The 24,863-nt window shown below is 38.8% G+C and overlaps 1 protein-coding gene across 3 annotated transcripts in view; it reads right to left on the bottom strand.

Moving 5' to 3' along the window:
• The window catches only part of LOC101436104 (anoctamin-4), a 336,425-nt gene that overhangs the window by 140,108 nt on the left and 171,454 nt on the right, over positions 1–24,863 (bottom strand). For all 3 annotated transcript variants that reach the window (XM_058308604.1, XM_071219030.1, XM_058308606.1), the window contains 2 exons: positions 17,991–18,127; positions 15,836–15,994 (listed from right to left, as the gene is read on the bottom strand). In XM_058308604.1, the coding sequence (XP_058164587.1) occupies positions 15,836–15,994; positions 17,991–18,127 (296 nt within the window). The remainder of the gene's footprint in view (positions 1–15,835; positions 15,995–17,990; positions 18,128–24,863) is intronic.

Raw genomic sequence — 24,863 nt, 5'->3', positions numbered from 1 at the left:
TGTTCTGTGACCGGAATTGGAAGATCCATTTCCCAGAAAAAGGAGAGGAGAAGACAGTTGGCTACACATTTGGCAACAGATTGGGAGACTTGGCTGGCTAACAGATAACCCTGGGAACAGCTGGGGTAAGAAACAGCCCAAGTCAGAAAGAGGCCAGTAGCCACCATTCTTACTCCACTCCCAGCCTGAGGGGAAGCTGGGCTGACTGAAACTCTCAGTGTTCGCAGGAACCAGTTTCTTTCATGCAGATCAGCGTGAAGCCCGCCTAGGCTTCAGGCCTGCCTCTGGTGGGGAGGCGGCTGAGACGCCCTGCACCAGCCTATACAGATAACTGCAGAGAACTTTGGCTGGCATTGACTGAAAATCAGAAGTCTATCAGGGCAACCGTGGTCATCTTGGACCTGTACTGCATAGATTGCTGCCCACACCTGCAGCTCCATCCCTGCTCCAGGCAGGGGAGAAAGGAATATGAAGCTTCATCAGTCTCTCTGGGCAACTACAGTCTAGGCCTGCACATGGGTTAGTCCCCATAGCTGTGACTTTGTCCCTACCCCTGGCAAAGGAGAAAGTTGGAAGAAGCTTCATTGGTCCCTGGTGCAATGAGGGCAGCTTGAGCTTCCACAGCTTACAGCACCAACTACATGCTTGGCTCCTACTGCACAACCAGCAAGGGAGAAATGAGAGGAAGCCCTAAACTAAAGAGAAAAACTGCACCCAGAATAAATATTCTAGTAAGCCAGATGCGAAGACACCAAGAAACAGGAAGCTATGGCCCAGTTAAAGGAACAAGATAAGCCTCCAGATGACATAAAGAAGTTGAGACAAGTAATTATAGATGTTCAAACAAATTTTCTTAATAAATTCAATGGGATGGCTAAAGAGATTAAGGGTATTAAGAAGACACTGGATGAGCACAAAGAAGAATTTGAAAGCATACATAGAAAAATAGCAGATCTTATGGGAATGAAAGGTGCAATCAGTGAAATTTAAAAAACACTGGAATCATATAATAGCAAATTGAGGAGGCAGAAGAAAGGATTGGTGAGCTTGAAGAAATGGCCTCTGAAAATGAACATACAAATGAAAAGATGAAGAATGGAAAAAAATTGAACAAGGTCTCAGGGAACTAAATGACAGCAAAAGGCTGTCATATGTGTGTCATGTGTGTCATGGATGTCATATGTGTCATGGGTGTCCCAGAAGGAAAAGAGGAGGGAAAAGCGGCAGAAGGAATATTTAAAGAAATAATGGTAGAAAATTTCCTAACTCTATTGAAGGACATAGATATCCATGTCCAAGAAGCACAACATATTCCCATCTGAAAAAATCCAAATAGGCCAACTCCAAGACACATACTGATCAGAATGTCAAAGGCCAAAGACAAAGAGAGAATTCTGAGAGCAGCAAGAGAAAAGCAATTCATAACATATAAAGGATACGCAATAAGATTAAGTACTGATTTCTTACCAGAAACCATGGAGACAAGAGAGTGGTCTGATATATTTAAGATACTACAAAGGAAAAACTTCCAGTCAAGAATCTTATATCCAGCAAGACTGACTTTCAAAAATGATGGTGAGATTAGAATATTCACAGGTCAACAGAAACTGAGAGAATTTCTAACAAGAGACCAGATTTTCAGGAAATACTAAAGGGTGTGCTAGAGCCTGAAAATAAAAGACAGGAGAGAGGGGCCGGGAAGAGAGTCTAGAAATGAAAATTATGTCAATAAAAGTAACTAAAAGTGTCAAAAGAGTGGTGAAAAAAAATATGACAAATAAAACTCAAATAGGAATAAACTTAACTGATGATATAAAGCACTTGTATTCAGAAAACTGCAACTTAATGTTAAAACAAATAAAAAAAATACCTAGAAGAACATTACATGGATTAGAAGACTAAATATCATTAAGATGTCACTTCTACTCAAATTGACATACAGATAAGTGCAATCCCAATGAAAGTTCCACCACATTAAAGAAAAAAATTGAGAATACCATCATTAAATTTATTTGGAAGGGTAAGGAGTCCTGAATAGCCAGAAACATCATAAAAAGGAAAAGTGAATCCACATCTCCAGACTTTAAATCATAATACCTACCTATAGTGGTAAAAACAGCATGGTACCGGCCTAAAGACAGACACAACAGACCAATGGAACCAAATTTGTGGTTCAGAAACAGACCCTCACAGGTATGGTCAAGTGATTTTTTTTTTTTTTTTAAAGATTTTATTTTTATTTATTTAATTCCCCTCCCCTCTCCTCCCCCGGTTGTCTGTTTTCTGTGTCTTTTTGCTGCGTCTTGTTTCTTTGTCCGTTTCTGTTGTCGTCAGCGGCACGGGAAGTGTGGGTGGCGCCATTCCTCAGCAGGCTGCATTCTCCTTTGCGCTGGGCGGCTCTCCTTATGGGTGCACTCCTTGCGCGTGGGGCTCCCCTACGCGGGGGACACCCCTGTGTAGCACGGCACTCCTTGCGCTCATCAGCACTGCGCACGGGCTAGCTCCACACGGGTCAAGGAGGCCCGGGGCTTGAACCGCGGGCCTCCCATGTGGTAGACGGACGCCCTAACCACTGGGCCAAAGTCCGTTTCCCTGGTCAAGTGATTTTTGACTAGCCTATGAAACTCACACCGCTTGGGCAGAACAATCCATTTAACAAATTGCTGAAAGAATTGGATATCCATAGCTGAAAGAAGGAAAGAGGACCCTTATCTCACACCTTATCCAAAAATTAACTCAAAATGGATCAAAAACCTAAAAATAAAAGCAAGAACCATAAAACTTCCAGAAGAAATTATTGGAAAATATCTTCAAGACCTGGTGGTAGGGATGGTATCTCTTAAAGGAGATAAGAGAAGGACTGAGTGGACTACTGATGTTTAATGTATGTAGAAGTTTTAATTTGCTTTACTGTAAAATTATGGAAATGTATAGAGTGGATGGTAACACACAGTGAGTAACAGCTAGTTTATAAATAGGAATGTGACTGAAAATGGTAGTCTAGTTATGTAAATGCCAATTGAAAGAATGACTGAGGATAATCTTGGAACTGCATAGCTCAGTAAACCAAAAGGTGGGTGCGAACTGTGGTTGATGGTACAGAAGCAAGAGTGTCCTTTGTGAGCTACAGCAACTATATATCACTACTGCAGGGTGTTGGGAATGTGGAGAAGCATGGGAAAATTACAGCTGGAGTGACCTATGGACTGTGGTTAATAGTAATAATATAATATTCTTGCATCTATGCAAAATATGTACTGTGTTGATACTGAGGTAGTATGGATAAAGTGAGCCCAATGTACACTATGGATATGGCAATAATCAGATGATATTATTTTATCTGTAGCAAATGACACACCACATTGTGGTGTGTTGATTGACGGAGGGATGTTGTTTGGGAATTCTGCACATGTGCATAATTGTTTTGTAAGTTTACAACTTCTGTCATAAAAAATACATTTAAAAAATAATAACAGGGTGGGTTGGGGGAAAAACACATCAGGTGTAAGATAAGAACTATGATTAGTAGTAAGATTTTGACAGTGTTTTTTCATAGTTTGTAACAAAAGTCTCATGACAATGCAAGGTGTTGGTGGAGGGTTGATGTATGGGACCCCTGTATGACATTATGCATGTTTGCTTTGTAAGTTCACAACTCTTACTATACACTTAATTGTTTATGTATGTTCATATATAAATGATATAAAGATAATAATAATCAGATTGGTTAGGGGGAAATACTTTGTTTAGTAGTAATATTTTGACAATGTTCTTTAATCATTAGTTAAAAAGGTTTAAAAATGGTGCAGGTTATTGGTGGTAGGGTGAGATGTTATATATGTTTGTTTGATGTTATATGTTTGTTTTTTAAGTTCACAACTATTATACATTTGTTTATGTATGTTTATATATGAGTGATATATTTCAATAAAAAAGTTATTAAAAAATTCAGTGCTTTCTAATTTCTTACCTTTGTTTTGCAAACCAAGAAAAAAGATATCATTGTGAACTTTAATTTAAAGAATCAAGACCAACAGTGTGTCATCGACTAGAGTTGGTACAGAGAACTGCAGGGTGGGAGAAGCCTTCCAGCAATGAGAAGCAACAGAGGAAGCCCCAAACAGGTTACTCTTCCATAACATAAACATTTTTACCGTGGGTTGTTGAATGCAGGACTAGATTTCAGAAGAACCACAAGCACTTATTATTAGAGTCTGAAAAAATTATTCAAGGTGGCTCAAATGAAAGCCAAAATGATTTACTGCTGTATAATCCAAAATAATACCCTACCTGAAGCAAGGAAACTACAGACCGAGGAGGAAGAGAGGCCTCGAGAGGCGACAGTGCATTGCCGAAACACTCATGGGCAGGAGGTCTCACCGTGTGGAATTTTCTCTCCTGCCCGCTGGAATGCTAAAGTCAAGTAAAATTGTGCATAGTGCAGTTTCATTTTTCTGCTGGTTCTATGCCCAGTCTTCTGTAAAGCTCTTTTTAATTTCAACAAGTGTAGAAAATGACAGAATGGAGAAGAGGACCAAAAAACAAAGGACTTCAGTGAGTAGTAAGCACCATGTTCCTAGATGCCCAAGAGGATCTTGCTTAAGTTTGCACCTAATGGCTGGTATATCTGGTTTGAAAGAAATCCTTCACCTGAAAGTAATCTAGCAATGAGGTGACTATGTAAATAGAAGTTCAATGGGATGGATTTGGTTTAAATACGTTAAATGCTATTAGATTAGACCCTTTTGGATAAAAAAGACAAAAAAAAAAAAAATGCCTACTGAGCCAGTATTGATCTTGTCATTAAAGCCTAGAAAAAATTATAGCTGATACAAATTTTGTTCATGGGAAATTGCCAAATGACATAATCAGTGTGAAAGTAACATGAAATGATGAGCCAGGCCCCATGCTAGATGCCTCAACCCCCCACCCCCCACCCCATAGCCAAATCTAGCTAGTTTGGGCTCCTATAGTCCCTATCTATCCCTTTAGTTGTTCCATTTATTCTTTGGAACCTCTTCACTCTCATTTCAGTCCACACAAAGCAAAGGTAATACAAACAGTGGGAAAACTCTCAACTGCCTTACAGAGTAGGGTTTAGGAATGCAAATCCCAAATTCTCTCTGCTTAGTTCATCTGTTATCAAAGAAGCTTTCTCTAAATTCTCTAAATGAAAGAGTAACTTCTTTCTAGTATTCCTGCATATTTTCTCCATAGCACTTTCACACAGCTGACATGTTTATTTGTTTATTTAATGCCTCTCTCACCTCACCAATAGTGGACACTCAGGTATTTGCTGAATGAATGACCATCTAGAAATGAGGTGATCAGACACCACTGACTGCCCTTAAAATATGTCTACAACACAATAGGATGTGAGTTAATCCTTTGTCATTGTCCTCACAGACAGTGCTGCATCATCAGTTTTCCAACTAGAGTATATCAGGTTTCGTTAATAAAATTCAGTCTATAATTCATCTTTTTCAAAAATTTTCACTTATGCGGAGCACAAGCAGGAGACCATGAGTTTACAGTTCTCTGGACTGTTTCAAAGCTTTTCAATCTTGTCATCCCATTAAGGAAAAATTAGTGCACTATCCGTAGTATATACTTTGCATAATTTTCAGCAACTTAACATAATATGTAGTAAAAAAGCAGGAAAAAATAACACCATAAAGAAAGAACTTTAGTTGCCAGCTGCAATAATATAATGCCCACATTTGGTATGTAAGAAACTATGATAATGCAAAATGGGTTTCACATCAAACAAGTTCAATTTAGACAGCAATTCATAATATGATTTCAGTTCCTCAGCTGTGCTTTATATAATGGATATTTTTTTCCTTAAAGTTGTTCTGCCTTGAGCAAACGAATATTCATGAGTCACTCAAATTATGTGTTGATCTAGAATAATTTGAGTAAATCAGTTCACAGTAAAATTGTACTGGTCATCTTGACCAGGTACAGAAATGTTTTGATGAAACTTTGTCTTCCTAACCAAGCAAAAATGAATGAGGCAATAATAATTAGGTCCTTACACTTTTTAAAGAGTCCCGGAAATTAGGGTAAGAATAAGTGAGGGAGGGAGTGGGGAAGGGAGAGAAAAAGAGAGTGCAAGGGAGCAAGAGAGCGAGGGGTGGGGGGGAGAAAGAGAAAGAGAGAGAGAAAGAGTGGAAGGGAGAGAGAGAGAGAGAGTGAGAGAGTGAGAGAGCGAGAGAGCAAGAGAGAGAGAGAGAGACCCCCACCTTCTCACATACACTGGCTAAAACTGCCATAAGATTGATCATTAGAATCACATCCTGCTTCTGATGGACTCATCCAGGGTAGTTGTAGCCCAAAGAGGACTGAGTCCTGGTGGGACTATTATCTTGCCACTCAGCAGATCTCTTCAGTTTTCTCTAGACATAGGATAAGACCTCTCAGTCCAAGAGGAGATGCCAACACTGTATCTGTCGCCAGCCCCATTCCATCTAAGGTCTTGACTGCTGGGGATCAGGAAAGCAGGATGACCAGTGCCTGGAGCCACTTCCTTCTCTATCAGTAACAGCAACAAACATTTACTGAGCATTTATGTGCCAGACTCTTCTAAAAATGTTACTAACTCATGGAATTATCTGCCATTTAATAAAAGGAGAAACCAAGGCACAGACAGGTATAGAACCTTGCCCAAAGTTTTTACATGGTGAGTGGCTCTAACTCCCAGCTGTCTGGCTTGAGAGGCTAGTCTTAACTTATCCTATTCTTACTTTCAAACATGTATGCCTCTGATGGTTTGAAGCTGTATATACCCCAGAAAAATATGTTCTTAAATTTAACCCATACCTGTGGGTATGAACCCATTGTAAGTAGGACTTTTTAATGAGGTTACTTCAGTTAAGGGGTGAACACCTTCATCAGGATGGACCTTAATCCTATTACCAGAGTCCTTTATAGCAGAATGAAATTCAGACAGATGAGAAAAAGCCACAGAAAGCAAGAAGTTGAAATTCAGTGGAACATGAAAGAGATTGGAGAGACCAGAAGAGTCCACCATGTGTATTGCCATGTGACAGAAAAGTCCAGGCCCAAGGATCACTGGCAGCCTGCCCCAGAAAGCAAGAGGAAGAGGAAGTCCAGGGGGGAGAGACCAGCAGAGAACAGAGACCATCTTGCTTCTACATGGGGCAAATAAGTTTGGTGAGAAAGTAACCTTGAGTTGGACTCTTCAGGGTCTTGTAAGTATAAGCTTTTACCCCAAATAAATACCCTTTATAAAAGCCAACAGATTTCTGGTATTTTGCATCAGCACCCCTTTGGCTGACTAATACAGATAGGTACCCTGGACATTTTGCTAATAGTGATGAAAATACAGGCATACCTTGTTTTAATGGTCTTGGCTTTATTGTGCTCCACAGATACTGTTTTTTTACTGATCAAAGGTTTGAGGGAACTTTGCGTAGAACAAGTCTGTTGGAGACATTTAACAACAGTATGTGCTCACTCTTTGTCTCTGTTTCACACTTTGGTAATTCTCACCATAGGTCAAACTTTTCCATTACTGTTATCTCTGATGTGGTGATCTGTGATCTTGGCTGTTATTATTGCAATTGTTTTGGGTGACACAAACCACACCCATATAAGAGCAAACTTGATAAATGTGTGCTCTGATTACTCCATCGACCAGCCTTTCCCCCATCTCTCTCCCTCACTTCTGGCCTCCCTTTTCCCTGAGATATAACATATTGAAATTAGGCCAATTAATAACCCTACAATGGCCTCTAACCGTCCAAGTGAAAGGAAGAGTCACATATCTCTCACTTTAAATCAAAAGCTTTCTAGAATGAAGCTTAGTGAGGAAGGCATGTTGAAAGCTTAGACAGGTCCAAAGTTAGGCCTCTTGAGCCAAGCAGTTAGCCAAGTTGTGAATGCAAAGGAAAAGTTCTCAAAGGAAATTAAGAGTGCTACTCTAGTGAAGAGGCAAATGATAAGAAAGCAAAACAACTTTATGGCTGATATGGAGAAGGTTTCAGTGGTCTGGATAGAAAATCAAATGAGCCACAACATTCCCTTAAGCCAAAGCCTAATTGTATTAGTCAGCCAAAGGGGTGTGATGCAAAATACCAGAATTCTGTTGGCTTTTATAAAGGGTATTTATTTGGGGTAGAAGCTTACAGTTACCAGGACATAAAGCAAAGTTACTTGCCTCACTAAAATCTATTGCCATATATTGGGGCAAGATGGCTGCTGACATCTACCTAGAGTTCTGATTTCTTGGGTTCTTCCCTTCCTACTTGGTTCTCACTGGGCTCCGCTGCCCTGCTCTCTCCAAAAGGCCAGCTGTAGATTATCAGGCAAACAGCTCTGTCTCTCTCCCTGGGGCTTCTGCCATGTCTAAGGAGCCATCTCTATTCCTCTGTGTTCTCCTGTGTGTTCACTTCCTGGGTTCCAGCTCAAAAACTCCCTCATATCTTCCTTCTCTGTGTCTTTACTTCCCAGGCTCCACATCAAAAACTCCAGCATCAAATCTCCAACTAACTCTCTACTCTGTTGTTTAGTTTTATCTGTAAGTCCCTGTCCATCAAGGGGATGGGGACTCAACATTCTACTGACATGTCCCAATCAAAACCTTAATCAATATTTAATCAAGTAAAATTGAAACCTCTGAATCCAATACAATCTAATATGCAAACAGGCTAGTTTATAAACATAATGCAACATCTATCTTAGGAATTCATAAATATTACCAAACTACTAGACTCCACCCTCTGAACTCCAAAAAGACATTACAATATTCAAAAAACCTTATTTTAATAGCAATACTAAGTACAAAATCATATCTTAATGGATTTAAAGAAAATACAGTTGTCTTGGGAAAAGTCCTGTTTGGTTGTAGACCTCTGAAAATACAAAACAATTTATCTGCTCCCAATACACAAATGGACAGACAAAGGATACACATTTTCATCACAATAAACTGAAATTGGGAGGGAAACATGAGTCACGGGTCCTCTACATTTCAGTAAACCTGTAGGACATACTTCAATAGATGTCAAAATCTGAAAGTCATTCTTAAGACCATTGTTTCTTCTCCTTGGAGCCACATGGGGACCCACCCTTTCCACAGGCTTGCCCAGTGGCCATTTTCTTGGTCCCACCCTCATCACACATCTGGGTGGTGACCAAGCTCCAAACCTCACCCTCCAAGAGCATTGGGGCGATTCCCACACTTTACCCAATCTTTGGGTTAGAGCCTTAAACCCCCTAGAACAGTGAAGTGAAGACAACATAATTCTCCCTAACCTCTGGCATACAGGCCCAACCCTCTCAGAACAGTAAGTTGGTGACTTGGCCATTCCTAATCCATGAGGGAAAGTTGCACCCCTCTTAGACCTATGGGATGCTGACCTTAACCACCTTGAGGAATGTGCTCCACCCTTTCTGTATTCTGGGGCAGCAAAACTCTCCCTGAATCTTCTCTTCCCAGGGCTCCATTTCTCTTCAGGCTCAGCTGCTGTGCTCTCTCCACAAGGCCGGCTGTAGACTATCAGGTGAACAGCTCTGTCTCTCTCTCCAGGGTGTCTGCCCTGTCAAAGAAGCCATCTCTATTCTTCTGTGTTCTTTCTTGTGTGTTCACTTCCTGGGCTCCAGCTTGAGCGTGTGTGTGTGTGTGTGTATTACTGTAGTCAGATTTTTCAATCCTTCTGAGAGATGAGTGTAAACAGAAATATCTTTAAAATAAATGCATTTTCTAAAACTTACCAAGTGGAAATGTCTACCGTGTGAGGACCTTTTTAAAATATGAAAGCTTTTGTATGGTATAGCAAACTAAACAGGGTTGATATTTATTCTGTTTTCTTAGTACTTCTAACTAAAACAAACTTTTCACAAATTTTTTTTTGTGTTTCTACTTTTATAAGTTACTATATTTCATTACCTCTTTTGGGAGCAATGTCCTCGAGTAGCATCAAAGGAATGAGATCTCGTGTATAAAGTGAAGGCTTGGCCTTAGCTAGGAGCAGGGACAGTACATTCTTAGCCCCAGGGGGAAAGTAGCATCTGTGGGCACAGATGTAGGCAGGTGGATCCATGCAATGGAAGAAGCCTGTGGAAATTCTTGTCTTATTGGTTCAGATATTACTCCAAGACTACTTCTTTCTCTCTATCACAACATCAAATTTCCTTCTCAAATGAATCATTTCATTAGCACAAAAAACGTGCAGTTACTTCTCCCATCTTAAAAAAAATCCCTTACTTAACTTCTTCCTCCATTTATCACTCCATCACTCTCCTTTCCTGTATAATGAAACTCCTTAAAAGAGCTATTTATATTCACTATCTCCCCAATTTTCCCACCATTCTCTTTCTCTCTTTATGGTCGATCATGTTTTTGTTTTAATTAGAGAAGATGTAGGTTTACAGAAAAATCATTCTCAAAATACAGAGTTCCCATATACTGTCCTTTTATTAACACCTTGCATTAGTGGTACATTTGTTACAATTCATGAAAGAACATTTTTATAGTTGTACTATTAACCATAGTCCTTGGTTTATATTAGAGTTCACTGTGCTATACAGTCCTATGGTTTTTGTTCTATTTCTAAATTTTTATTCTAGTAATCCTGGTCTTTCTTTTGAACACACTTTAATAATGTTTTATCCCTACCTCTCCACTGAAACTGCTTTTGTCCAAAGCCCACCAAAACCCTCCACCTTGCTAAATCCAGCAATTATTTTCTGTTTTGATTTGACTCAGAGGCATTTGACATAGTCAATGGCTCCCTTCCCCTTGAAACACTTTCTTAGAGGTATCAAAATTTCCTGGCTTCCTTCTAGCTTCTTGTTGGTTCCTTCTCAGTGCCTTACACTGGCTCCTCTTTATATCCCCATGGCTTTGTGACACTAGCATGCCCCATGGCTCAATCCTTGGACTTTCCTCTCTTTTTCTATCTGTAGCCATTCCTTTGGGATCTCAGCCAAATGCATATCCCTAGCCCAGATCTCTCCCCAAGTTCCAGACTATTCTATCCTACTCAACATCTGTCTCTACTAGTACACTTCAACTTAACAGGTCTACAACAGGATCTGCTCCACTCTGCACCTCTGTAAGTGGTAACTCCTTTCTTCCAGTTGTTTAGCTGAAAACCTTTGCATGATAAATCAAGAGTTGATATTTATTCTAAATCTTTTTTACTTAGTATGATACTTCTAATTGAAACAGTTTTTGACAAATTGTCCTAGTAGGGTTATGACTCTTCTCTCTTACACTCCTCATTCAACCTGTCTACACATCCCATCAGCTATATTTTCTACTCTTCTCAAGATCTCCTCTGCTGTGTTTGACCAAACTGCCATCATCTTTTTCCTGGATTCCTGCAACAATTCTCCTAATAGGTCTTCCTCCTTCTGCCCTGCCCACCCCTACCCCTTCCACAGTCTAGTCCTACCAGGTAGCCGGAGTGACCCTGATAAACTAGAAATCAGATCTTTTCATACCTCTGCTCAGAACTCTCTAGGGCATCTCATGTCAGTCAGAGAACAGGCAAGTCCCCCAGTAACTGCTAGGGGGATGTCATCTGGCTGCCATTTGACTCCCTGGTGTTATTTATCATTATGCTCTTCTTTGCTCAGTTGACTCCAATCATCCTTACTTCCTCACTGCTCTATGAACACATGAGGCACAACTGCCTCAGGGCCTTTGCACTTACTGCTCTTGCTCCCTGGAAGAAAAGCCCACTTTTGCCAACTTTTATTAAATCATAAGTCTCTCCCAACATTCCCTGATTTATTTTTTCTTCTTAGTACTTACTGATATTTTATATTGTTTAGTTATTTATCTTGTGTCTAAGTTCCAAAAAGGCAAGACTTGTCTGTTCTGTCCACTGCTGAGTTCCTAATGCTTCAAGTAGTGCCTACCACAGTGTGAGCATACAACAAATATTTGTTGCATGAACTAATGATCATCAGAATGGTATGATTTATCTAATTATAGTTGCTTCATAGTGACTCTACTGATACAGATCTTCACACTGCTCTGCATGGCTCTAAAGGTGGAGGGTGCTCCATTAACACAACTGCTACACACAGATTGCAAACAATTCACAAGTCTGACACAATTTGATTAGTTTCATGAAGGAAAAGAAAAACCAACTGATGACAATTATCTCAAAATAAGCACCAAAGGATCAGTTGTGGATACTGAATTTAAAATAATACACACACACTCACACATGCACACACCACATAGATAGATAGATAGATAGATAGATAGATAGATAGATAGATATAAACTAGAAAATGGGAATTAATAAGTGTAAGTTTACCTTTAAGAAGGGGAATTTCTTTAAATAGATACTAAGAAGCAAATTACTTGGACATTCTTTATTTTGGAACTTTGCTGTGCATTGCTTGCTGTAGGCTAATAAGCTGAGTTACAGAATATTAAAAACCAAACAGTTGCCTGCTGACTAACCAAGAGTGGAGTAAAGGTTTTAAGAAAGATTAACTTCGACTATATCACTTATCACAAATAAAAGATTCTCCTACTTGCATTTCTCAACATTCAATGTTAAAAATGATAAGGACTGTTTTACTGTCAAACTATTCAACTACAGAGCCTTTCTTTATCTGTTTGGAATCATGAACTTCTAAGTCTGTGAAATATATTTTCTATAATCATAGGCTGTCATGACACATTGCTAATGAAGAAGATACTACTAACTCATAAAATGCACTCAGCACTAATCATTTCAGATGTCCAAGATTTCGCTGTAAGCTCACTGCGGTTTTCATGTTTTTCTTTTCTGCCTTAAACTACAGTCTTTGTTTATGTACTACAAAAGATTGATTTAACTTCTGAAAGTGGAAATAGCTATTAAAGGTGTCTCTCTGTTTTAGCTGCTCAAAAAATTGATTTAAATAAAGGTGCTACTGATGGTGTAGTGAATTAAAAATAAAACAAGGGTTTCATGCTGTCATGATGCGTCGGCACCTCAGACCCTGTTGCTAGCAATATAGGGGGGCTTTGCACTGTGCTAACGCCTCAGCGTCTTACACCTGCTGCTGGGATCCTCAGACACCACACCTGACACTTGCTTGTACAAAATAAACAGCGTCTCCCTCTCCTCCCCATTTCCGGCCTGGGTTTGTGTCTCCTGTGAAAGTCAAACACAAACTCCTCAATCCCCACTCTTGCCTGACCAACCACTAGAACTCCACCCATATGATATGATAAGGGTATAGTCCCCAGGTCCACTGGAACCTTTGCTCCTCACCTGCTTGGTTGAGTTCAATTCTTGATATGTTTCCCCAAGCGACCCTGTGAGGTGGGCTTCTCCTCTCTGTTCTAAGTCTGTAGTACTAATAAACTTGGCTTTCCTACATCTCTGGTGTCACTCATCCTTGCCACACCTACCAATATGAAGATCCTTACAACACAGGTGGTTTCTAAATCTAATAACACAGTGTAGATAGAGATTGATTTATTGCCAACCAAGGGAACATTTCATTTTAATTACTTGGAAAATTAATTTACTTTATCTATAATTTCCCACTGCCTTCTAAGCAAGGAGATTTCAAAGGCCCCTCTTCTCACTGATCTGAGGCTGGGAGGACACAAAGTGTTAGTTTGGAGGCTGAGGAAGAGCTAAATTGATTAACTTTTGAAAAGGGTGTGGGTGGCAGGATGCAACTGGAGCCAGGCAGCTGGAAAGGCTGTTTGGGGGGAAGATTCCAGAGAAAGAAAGACCTGACTTGGTGACAGTTGGAGGATTGTTGGAGAAAAAGAAATGGGAGGGCTGCTACCTAGAGAAGTACTTTGGGGGAAAAAAAGAGATGTTTAGAGAAATTTTAATGAGATTTTGCCATATGGTGACATTGTTCTTTATCCTGTTATTTTTTTCCTAGTGCAATTTAAAATATATACCTACTGTGACCTCTGAAACTGTGAACCAATAAACACATGTTTTTAAGCCAACCCATTATATGGTATTTGTCTTAGTAGATGGGATACTAAGATATGTAGCTATTAAAATTTAAAAATTTGTAACCAAACAAATTATCTTGTATGCAACATAATCTTAAAAGCAGTCCATTTATTACACATGTGAACATTGCACTGTATGGCACGATTATATAAAAACAGGCAGAATAATCTTCCTAAGCTACCTACTCTCATTCTGGTAACGGAATACTGTAGTATAGATGAAGTTTTAGAAGACACAATAGAAGATTTGTCACATCTTTGGCAATGTGTAGTATTTGGAAAAGTATTAGGGTTTTTTGAGTTTTAACTAACCAGTCATGAAAAGACATTGAAAATACCTAGGAATGAAGAGAACAGTTAAACACAAAAAAATGACAATGCTAAACTGCCTCATGAAGCATAAAATCCAAACCTTTCATGAACTGAACAAAGCTATCTAGTTTTGGTAGAAATCAAAATTTTGACAGATTATCAAGTATCAGAGGAAGAACTTTCATTATTTCAGGTCATGTGGCAAGTCAGATCTCTTATTTCTTCACGTAAGAACTCTGAAACTTAGAATAATAAAGGTTGTACAAATGATTTTTAAGAATAAAGACATTCTATTTATTAGAATATTAATGCTCTTACTGTTAATAAAAAAGACTATAAAATAGCCTCAGTAAGAACTTAAAGACCAACGTTTAGCACAGATTCACTCGATGGATGTAGTAAAGATTTTCTGGAACTCCACAAAGGTGGAAAAAACAGCACATTTAATTGTTTGTTGCTCCTGAGGATCTCCAACTGTGATGGCCTTTTGAGCAAGCTGGTTCTGCTTATCTGATAATGAGAACCTGTACCCTTGAGACCACACTCATCTCAATGTTTTTTTAATTCTGTTATTGGAGACATTCCAGAAAAAAAATAGTGCTTCTGTCTTATAAATGTTCAAGAGTTGAGGTCAGTCTAACAGGACTGGGGAATAACAACACATTTATCTGATGTGTCCCAGGGTTAATAGGACACATGTGGACATAATATGCCTTGACTACTTGACTGAGCCAGAACACTTCAAGCAACCTGACCTGTACAAAGAAACACCTGGCTGCAATGATCTAGCCCCTCAACCTGGAGTAGCAGAACCATAGATATCTCTAACTGGCAATCTTTTCTTCTTAATCACAATGAAAAGCAGATGCTTTGCACAATGGTGAGAAAAAATCTGAGAAGAGCTATGCAATTCAGTTCACAAGGCCAACTTCGACAAATACACATGGTGTTTCTGGGTACACAATGACGCCAACATGAATTATTATCAGAGGTGTAGCTGAGTCCCTTGGACCTTCCTTACTCGCCGCATGCAAAGATGGGAAGGGATAGAACAAAACACTGGTAAGGTCACTCTTGAGCTTAGGAACCTAATTAAAACAACCGAGAGTCTAATACCAGAATTGTTTTCTAAGTTTCAGTTGTTTTTGGCCTAATTAGCTGGGCAGTCTCTTTTGGTGTACAAGGAAGTCCAAGTTCATTATGTTTCCTGAAAAGTAAGAAGTGCCTGCAGAGCAGGGTGACAGTATTCTATCCAAGGTTTAATTCATGTGATTAGAAACCTCCATTCATATAGATAGAGAAGCAGCTACCTAGGAAGTTGGGTAAATAACAACATTTTGAAGCAATCCATTTAATTGGAATAGAAGGTTTTGGTTCTTGAGGAACAATTTAGTCGTAGAATGCTCTCTCAAAGGCAAATGTGCTGTGAAAGTCTAATTGCTGGAACATTTCCCAAGCAAGCCTGACCAAATGAAATGTTAACTAATTACTTATTTTTTATTGCCTCTTGATATGAATAGATGTATATTTGTATTTTTTTTCTAATTCAAGCAAACTATTTACCTCTTTCTCCATATGTAATCCTTCTGCTCTGATATTTCTTTCAAATACTTCTCTCTTTTCGGTCTGGGGGTTGGATTTTCTATACACAAGAATGTAGTCAATTCGACATTTCCCATCTCTAAAGTAAAGTCCATTTGATTTGTGTTTTTCCGGCATTGTCTGCATACAAAGAGAAAGGGACCAGCTTAAGTCATACATAAAACTGAGCCTCAGGTGAGTAATGTTAGAGTAGAGGTATGGAACTGCGAGGAGGAGCTTTAATAGTTTGGGTAATATTCTATGTTCATTGTTTCTCAAAAGTCTTGTCCCCATTAAGAAAAACATTTTACTTGTGATCTATGTGTGTGTGTGTGTATACATACATAGATCATATATATACATAGATCATATATATACATATATGATATATACACACACACACACACACAATACTTGAGACAAGAGTTTCACAAAACAATACTTACCATTTCTACTTGAATTCATTTGAATATTCCCATTCCATTAAGAAACAATTAGAGCTGCCACAATAATATGAAAAATACCATAATTTGAAAATAGTTCATAAGCTGGATGGTGGTTCAAGTTGTTTATTTTATTTTTTATTATGTTTTATAAGTTACATAGGTATAACAAATATTATTTTGAAATGACCAAATACTACATATGTAAAAAACTAAAGAACAAAAGAGGGTTGCATTTTTGTCCTGACTTCTTAGGCTTGTTGTAATTTCCTACAACACTGAAAAAAACAGGCACATATGGGCTGGTCAAGCTGGATCCAGGTTTCCTAGGCTGATAAGTTGCAAAAGCACATCTGTAAACCTAGCTGAATAGAAATGGGAGATGAACCCTTTCTCTAGGCCACAGAATACATTGGTTTCCAAATAATAGTAGGACGAAGGCAAACATGCCAATCCTTCAAGGTGACTGTTTACAATGACATTCTTGCACAAGTGTCATGCATGCCACCTCATCCAAAAAGGCAAATCTCAGTCAGGAAGGATGGAAGCGGCCAGGGACCATGCGCTGGTGCAAGTGTATTCAACAGAGGACCCTATTGCCTACTCTTTTTTTTGGCTTTTGCATTAAGAGGCATTCAGGGGTCTACCTGAATGAATACTTTCTTAATATTTACCAAACAATAAAATCATTCTGTGAATTGAGCATATCAGCTCCTGCCTAGGAAAATAGGGCTCAGCCAAGGTTGGAGGAGGAGGCCTGGCTCATCGCGCAGACTTAGCTGTGCTGCCTTTGGCAAAACCCTGTTATATTTCCACATCTGTAAATTAAGGCGGTTGGGACTAGTTGCTCTCTGAGGTCACTTCCAAAGTCCCCCTCCATGCTATTATTATGGCATCCAAAACATCTATGTGAAGAGATGGGAGAATTAGTTTTTTCCTTAAAAACACAAGAAAAAAACCCCCCAAAACATGATATTTTGGGGGAGAAGTCTGGGAAGCTGGTAAAAAATAAGCTTTCCTGTTCAAAAATATCATTCCTTCAATGGTTATTTGGTTCCTGAGTAATAAAAAGAGTAAGAACATGCAATAAATAAATTATTTTTATGGTGTTCCTATTACCAATACCTGGTACATGTACGAGGTGATATTAAACTCCATTGAGACAAATATGAGCAATGGTAAATGCTTCTAACAAAATTCTTCCCCTCCAAAATGATATAAGAACAATGGGTCTCTTTACACAGCAACTGCAGTGAGGCAAATGGATACTCAGCAGGGCTTCAGACAATATAATCTATATACTGAGGGTCAGTCCATTTGACATCACTGTTCTATGTACTGGAAGATTTAAACAAGGAAGTTCATCCTTGTAAAGCACACATTTTTCTAGTTAGTTTCACCGAGAATGTTGATGTTAAGGTGATGGGTGGTTTTAAGAACCTTCCTTTGTTTAAATGAAATGTCTTTAGGTGTAAGAAGGGCAGTGATGACCCACTGTGAAAGTTTGTTTTTAATAGAGGTTGATTTAGGATCCTCGAAATGTGCTAAATCCTGGGGGATTCCAAAAGAATATAAAACCTAACTATGTTTTCAAGGAACCATGAGATTATGATTTTAAGCAGTTCATTGGAACATGCTTCACAGGTTCCCAATTTGATCAAGGGTTCTATTTCTTAAAAGTTACACACTCTTACCTCTCCTCCTGCTTCCAATCTGCTAGCATCATCTGAAGTACTGGTCAGGTTTCCAGGGTGAAGGAGAGAATCATCATCTTTGCAAGGACTATTGACAGCTTCTAATTCATCAAAAAGAATATTGACATCCTTGGCCACTAGAACCAAAGTAAATACATTACAAGTGGGGTTAAGAATCTTGGATCTGAAAAGCAATGTTAGAAGAGACGAGATCTCCCATTGGCTTCATATCTTCTTATTGTTTCAATAGTACCTGGAATGGCAGATATAATATCCTCCCAAGAGAAAAGAATCTCAGATGTAAAACATACTTGAATAGTGTCTTCATTAGGCAGGATTAAGGAAAATATGAAACCTTCAAAGGACCTCCAAAATATAAATATAATTTGTCATCCATGATAACAGGTGTCATGTTTGTTTAGCTTTTCTTCACATAGCTGTTTAGCATAAGGTGCTTTCATTTAAAGTTTCTAGGAATTCATTCTCTGATGGTGATAATATATACTTTTCTGATTTTTTTTTTCTCATTTAAGTTCCATGCAACTTATTAAGTAAACCCATAAAAGTGTCACATGGTGGAATGGGTGTAGTTCAGTGGTTGAGTGCCTATTTTGCAAGTACAAGGTCCCAAGATCAATCCCTGGTACCTCCTAAAAAAGAAAAAACAAAAGTGTCACATGCCTGGTTCGGTTACGAATGAGAGATTTTTCTTCCTTTGTTACTTCTCTAAGGCCTAATCGAAGAAAATTAATGCAGTAATACAGCATTTGGTTAGGTTTTCTGCCTTCCTTCCTCCTCTAATCGTGGATTGAAATAATGAAGTAAGGCATCAAAGGCTCTCCCAAAAGATTGTTGATGCTAACAAAATGTCAACATATAAAACAGTGTACACCAGAGTTCCAAAAATAGAATACTGTGTTCAAATTCACAGTGCCTCCTGGCATACCAGCACTAGCAGAGAAGGAGAGAATGTCATGCCAGGTGTGGGTTCATACTTTTATCAACTCAAATTATGGGCCAACATTGCAGTCACTTTTCCCTTTGCTGTTTAAAATAGCTAAGAGTTTTTAAACTGTTAGAAGACAGAATAATCCATAAGAGATTGTGTTATATTTATTCCCGCACAGAACAGAATATTCATTCTTTCATTTGAAAAAGTTTTATTGATGTGCACACTGGGTTTCAAGTACAGGACTGTGTGATGGCCATAACTTGGTGAATAAAAGTGATATGACTTCCTGCCCTTGTGGCAATAACTAAACAGAACAAATAACCAAATGGAACAAATAACAAAACAAACAATGTAAATTGTGGGGAGTGTTAAAAAGAACAGAGTTTGGACAGAGAAAGAATAGAGATGATCTACTTAGATGGCATTAACATGTTAGCAAGTGCATGATTTTAGGTAATTCATTTAACTTCCTGGGTTTTTCATCTGTAAAATCAAATGGGTATGGGGAAAAATTAACATTTTTTCCCCCATGTTAATGGCCCCCTCAAAGGTGTTCTAACCTCTGGAACCTGTGAATATGTGACCTTGAACTTATATGGAAAAAGGGATTTTGTAGATGTGATTAAGTTAAAGATTTTGAGATGAGGAGATTATCCTGGACTACCCAGGTGGGCCAAGTATAATCAAAATGGGCCTTTAAAAAATACATACTTAAAATTTTTTTTAAAAGATATATAGATTACATAAAACCCCTCCCACACTTTCCTACATTAACAACATCCTTCATTTGTTACAGTTGATGAACACATATTGGGGTACTGTTACTAAGTGTGGATTGTCATTTATGTTTTAAGATGGAAGTAGGAAGAGCTGAATCAGAGAGAGAGATTCAAAGATGTTGGCTTTGAAGAAGAAAGATGAGGCCACAAGCCAAGGAATTCACCTGGTCCACAGAAGCCAGATAAGGCAAAAGATTTAATGCAGTCCTGCCATTACCTTTATTTTAGGTCTTCTGATCTTCAGAACCATAAGATAATAAATTTGTATTGTTTTAAATCACTAAGTTGAGGTGATTTGTTATAGCAGCAACAGGAAACTAATACACTTACTAAAAGATCTTAGACTCTGAGGTTACAAACAAAACAGCATTGTCTTTTCATATCCCCAAGACTTAGGAGTACCTGCCCTGTGCCGGGCACTCGAGGAGGGAAACTGACACATTTGAAAGGAAATGCAATGTGTTCAAGTGCTGTGGAAGGTGTCAGGATGAAATACAGCTTCCCTGACCACTGTACAGCGGTAAAGATGCTCCCCTGCCCCCAATTATTCTTCATCTCCTCTTGCTATTCATTTCCTTCACAGCCCTGATCACAAGCTATACTTATCTTGTTTATTCATTTGTTTCCTTGTTTATGGGATGTTTATCCTATAGAATATACGTTCCATAAGGGCAGGGGCCTTGTCTGTCTTGACTGATGTACTGAGGCCCTGGCACCCCAACACATACTTGTTGAATGACAGAATATGTCCTCAAGGTGGTCACAGTCTGATGATGTCTGAGGGCTTTAAGCATTTATACTTGTCCTAACATGATTCTTATTCACAAGTCAGGAGTTCCCCGCTTTCAAGTAGATACTAAGTTTTCAAGTAGAGAGTGATTAAATTTCAAGTAGATATTGATTAGATTTGAACAATAGGGTAAAAAAAAATCATTTTAACAAAGTCAGAAAAGGCCTGCTTACTCTCCCAAAATCTGCCACTTAGCTGTATGACTTTGTACTTCTGTTTCCTCGCTGGTGAAATAGGAATAGAAAACTTCTCTCTCGCAGTTGTTGAGAGGCTTTAGTTAGTTAATGTACACATTAGCAGGGAGGCTGCCACACAGCAAACCTGCAAGAAATGTGGGTTTGTTGATTTTAGACCATGGGACCTTATGTTAACATCTTAGCCTTATCAATACAAGAAAGCAAAAGAGGCATTTACAAACAGGAATAGGTATTACAAGGGATGGATTGGGATGGGGAAGTTAAAGACCACGCTGAGATTCTGACTGGTATACACTGTGGAGAAGCTTGGAGATTCACTCACCAATCCATAAGACCTGACCTTATGCTTTTGCCAAGGACAGAAAATTACTACGTCATCTTCTGATGGTATTACTTTCTGGTGTTTGATAATCAGTTCAACTCTGGTATTTTTAAACAAAGCCCTCTGCAAGGGCCAATTTTGCCTCCCAGGGGACATTTGGTAATGTCTGGAGACATTTTTGAATGTCATGACTAGGGGGTAGGGTGTGTATGCTACTGGCATCTAGTGGAGAGAGGCCAGAGATGCTGGAAAACATCCTACAATGCACAGGAAAACCTCCCAAACGAAGAATTTTCTGGCATAAAACATCATTAGTTCTAAGGCTGAGAAACTGGTCTATATTAAATGCCTAACTATTTGATTCTTGAGGGACCACCTATTTGGGGAAAGAGAGTGAAGTCCTTTGCTTTCTCTATTGCTGTCCATCCGAATGACTGTAAGTCTTCATGGGCTGCTGCCACCTGAATACACAGGAAGATCTGTATGTGATGGCAATCTGATTTATGAAGAATAAGTGATATTGAGACATCAATACCACCTGACAGCTTTTTGATAACTTCAGCAGAGATTAGAAATGCTGAACAGTCAGAGAAGGCTCAGCTGAGCAAATTGTCAGTAAGAAGACTGCAGAACATGTGAACATTGAAGAATGTGCTCCTCAGTATTTCACCATTGTTTCTGATATCATCAACTTTCAGTAGCAGGTAAGTTTTAGGAAGAAAAGGCAATATAATTAGATGCAAACTAACTTTCTTTAAGTCATTCTTTAAGGAGAAAAAAACCCTTAACCTCCTAAGTTTTTATCCTAGTTTAAAATATCTACACAGCCAACAAGTATTTATTGAGTGCTTATCAGAGCTGGACTCTGGGCTGGCCAGGAAAAGCACAGAACATAAAAGGCTTGGCCTCTGGCCTCCAAGAACTCACTACCCAGCCCAGCTTTCTATCCACACGGACCTCACAACCACGCTGTTCAGCCCAAACAAGGTGACTCGTTAATGGAATCCATCATCTCCACTAGATTTTTCTCGCCAGTAACAAAATGTTTGATAATTATCTGTCTGGTAGAATTCTGCTATTAGGCCCATTAAATGAGGAACAGAGCCAAATATTCTGAGGAGTCAATTCAGAATGGCAAGGAGAACTAGAACAAAAATTCCATGCAGTCCATGTGAGGAACCTACATTATTTCCAGTCTTGGGAAAGGCCGTGTGCCCAGAACTGGGTTGCTAGAGTGGGTCAGAGTAGGTGGACACCACACATGTAGGAAGGCAAGGGAGATACCCAAAGAATCATCTCATGCAAGCAAGGATTGGGAACGCAACCTAAAAAGACTTGGGAACAAAGCAGCAGGGACTCACATACAATAACTGAACAAGGATCAAGAACCTCAAACTGGGGATGGATGTGGCTCAAGTGGTTCAGAGCCTGCCTCCCACACAGTGGTCCCAGTGCTTCCTGAAAAAACATGCAAGCAAAAAACAAAAAAAACCAACTCAGGGAAACTGATGTGGCTCAATGGTTGACTGTTGGCTTTCTACATACGAAGTCCCGGATTCAATCCCCAGCCCCGGATAACTTAAACAAAACAAAACAAAACAAAACCCCTCAAACTACATTAGACCTGCCTTAGAGACAAAAAATCAGCTATGGAGCCTGAGAAAGACCTGAAGCTTTAGCCCAGCCTCAGCATAGAAAAGACATTCTGAGGCTCTTTACATAGTACACCAAGATGGATGCTGAGCAGAGAAGTCAGAGTCAGGAGGCAAGAGATTCTGATATCTTTATGTAATGAAAAAAAGAATTTACTTAGGTAGTCTCGAATCTTCTCATCAAATACTTGCAATTGTTTCAATTATTCCTCCAGTGAGAATCATTTGGTGTGTTAACTATTTTTAATTCTCTAAGGGAATGAGACTACAAACACATTACAAGGGCTCTAATTAAAGATTAATTAATTAATTGATTTCCTCTTCACTGCCATTTTTGCACTGAATAAATATTTAGCGTGAGCTACTGGAAATACAAATATGAACAAGTGTGAGAAGCCTTCACACTTGCAGGCAAGAGGATGAAATCAAGGAATCAGAGTATAAAGGAAATGAAAAAAAGTAAATCTGTTTTAGAAACAGTCTAAAAGAGAGTAAGAAACAAATATCAAAAAAAGGTAGTGACAGAATAAATAAAACAGACCACTGTCCTTCTTTTTAATTCTCTCCTCTTTTCCAATGTGTCAGAATAACCTTACCTTAGTATAAAGTACATAAGTACTTTAATCTTAGTATTTTCTGATGCAGAAAAAATAAGGTGAAATTACAGGTCACTGAAGAAGACATGTGAGTGCTGTGCAGTGTAATCCAGGTTTCTATATTTGTTCTGAGTACCAGTTCATTATACTATTTTTGTCCTAAGTTCCAAATTATTGCATGTGATGCTCAGAATTCTAAAGGCATTGCATGTTGATATCAAAGTCTCAGTAGAAAACACAAAGAAGAGGACACCTTGAAGAATAATCTAGAAGAAAAAGATTGTTTAGCTCTCTATTTTAGTCCCTCCCTGGCTATTTTATAACAAGTTTGCCTCTTTGTCTAGACTACTGATCCTGTCAGGTGAGGGCCCAGGTTTTGTTAACCTTGGAAGCTCCAAAATTGAACAGAAGGGCTAGCAAACAGGAGGCACTCAATTTTCATTTTTAAACAAATAAATACAAACTGTAAGGTTTTATATATTTTTTTATATATATAAAGTATCTAGGAGAGATTGCTTAAAGGTGTGTTTCTTGCACAGATACAGAGAGTAAATATGAAGTAAGTTGAGAGGCAGGCAAAGGAGCTACAATTGATTACATGTCCACTGTGTTAGGGGTTTTCAGGTTTACTTTCTTATTTCATCCTCAGAGCATCCTATGAGTCAGATATGATGAGACCCACATTGCAAAAAAAGCCGAAAGAAATAAAAACAAAACACAAAAAAGCCGAGTTCAGAGATGCTAAGCACAGCCACTCAGTTAGTAAGAAAGCACCTTGAATTCAGGTTCTGTCTGACTCCCGATTCCAAGTTATTTCTAATCGGCTTCTTGTTTCTTGTTCCTAAATCGTGTTTGGCTTTCAAGAACAGGAAGTCCTTTAACCACCAATTATCTTGTCATAGCTTTAACATCCATCTGAATAAAGCCAGGCTTCATATCTGTAGCCCAACAGGTCTAACACTTTTTAAAATTTAACAAACAGATCTCATTAAATGTTTCAAAGATTCAGGAAAATACAGAGACCCTGTATAGCTCTGAGCACCTTAGGCTGGGATTTTAAAAGCTAAACACTTCGTAGCAAGCCTAGGACTCTCTAGATGTTCATTATTTTTCAAACCATTCTGACAACATCCCTAAGGCAGAAGAATAAGGAAAAAAAAAAAAAGGGTGGAGAGGGGAGGCTAATTTAAAGAACTTAAAATACATAAACTAATCAGAGGGAACATAAACCCTTCCTTGGCTGGCTTTCTTTCTTTCCCGTAGGACAGTAGCTTTCAAGGTGTGTTCCTGGAATTTCAGAATCCTTTTGAGGAGCTTCAGGGACCAAGGAGAGGACAAGAGGAAACCGAGTAGACCATACCCTATACCTTCCAACCCCACCTACACAAAACAGCTCCATTTTTATTAGCTCCATTTTATATACTGAAGTTATATGTAAAAATATACTTTGGGGAAAAAACAAAACAAACCAAAACAAAAAACCAAAAAAATAAATACAGATCCCAGTACTTTAAAAATGTCTGGAAACCTCTCCTAGTGAGTTCTGGCAACAATTAAATGGTTATGTTAACATCTCCCTAAAGAA

This window comes from Dasypus novemcinctus, chromosome 12, assembly GCF_030445035.2.
Source record: "Dasypus novemcinctus isolate mDasNov1 chromosome 12, mDasNov1.1.hap2, whole genome shotgun sequence".
Classification (NCBI taxonomy): Eukaryota; Metazoa; Chordata; class Mammalia; order Cingulata; family Dasypodidae; genus Dasypus; species Dasypus novemcinctus.
Note: the sequence above shows the minus strand (reverse complement) of the source record. Positions and strands in the feature narration are given on the sequence as shown.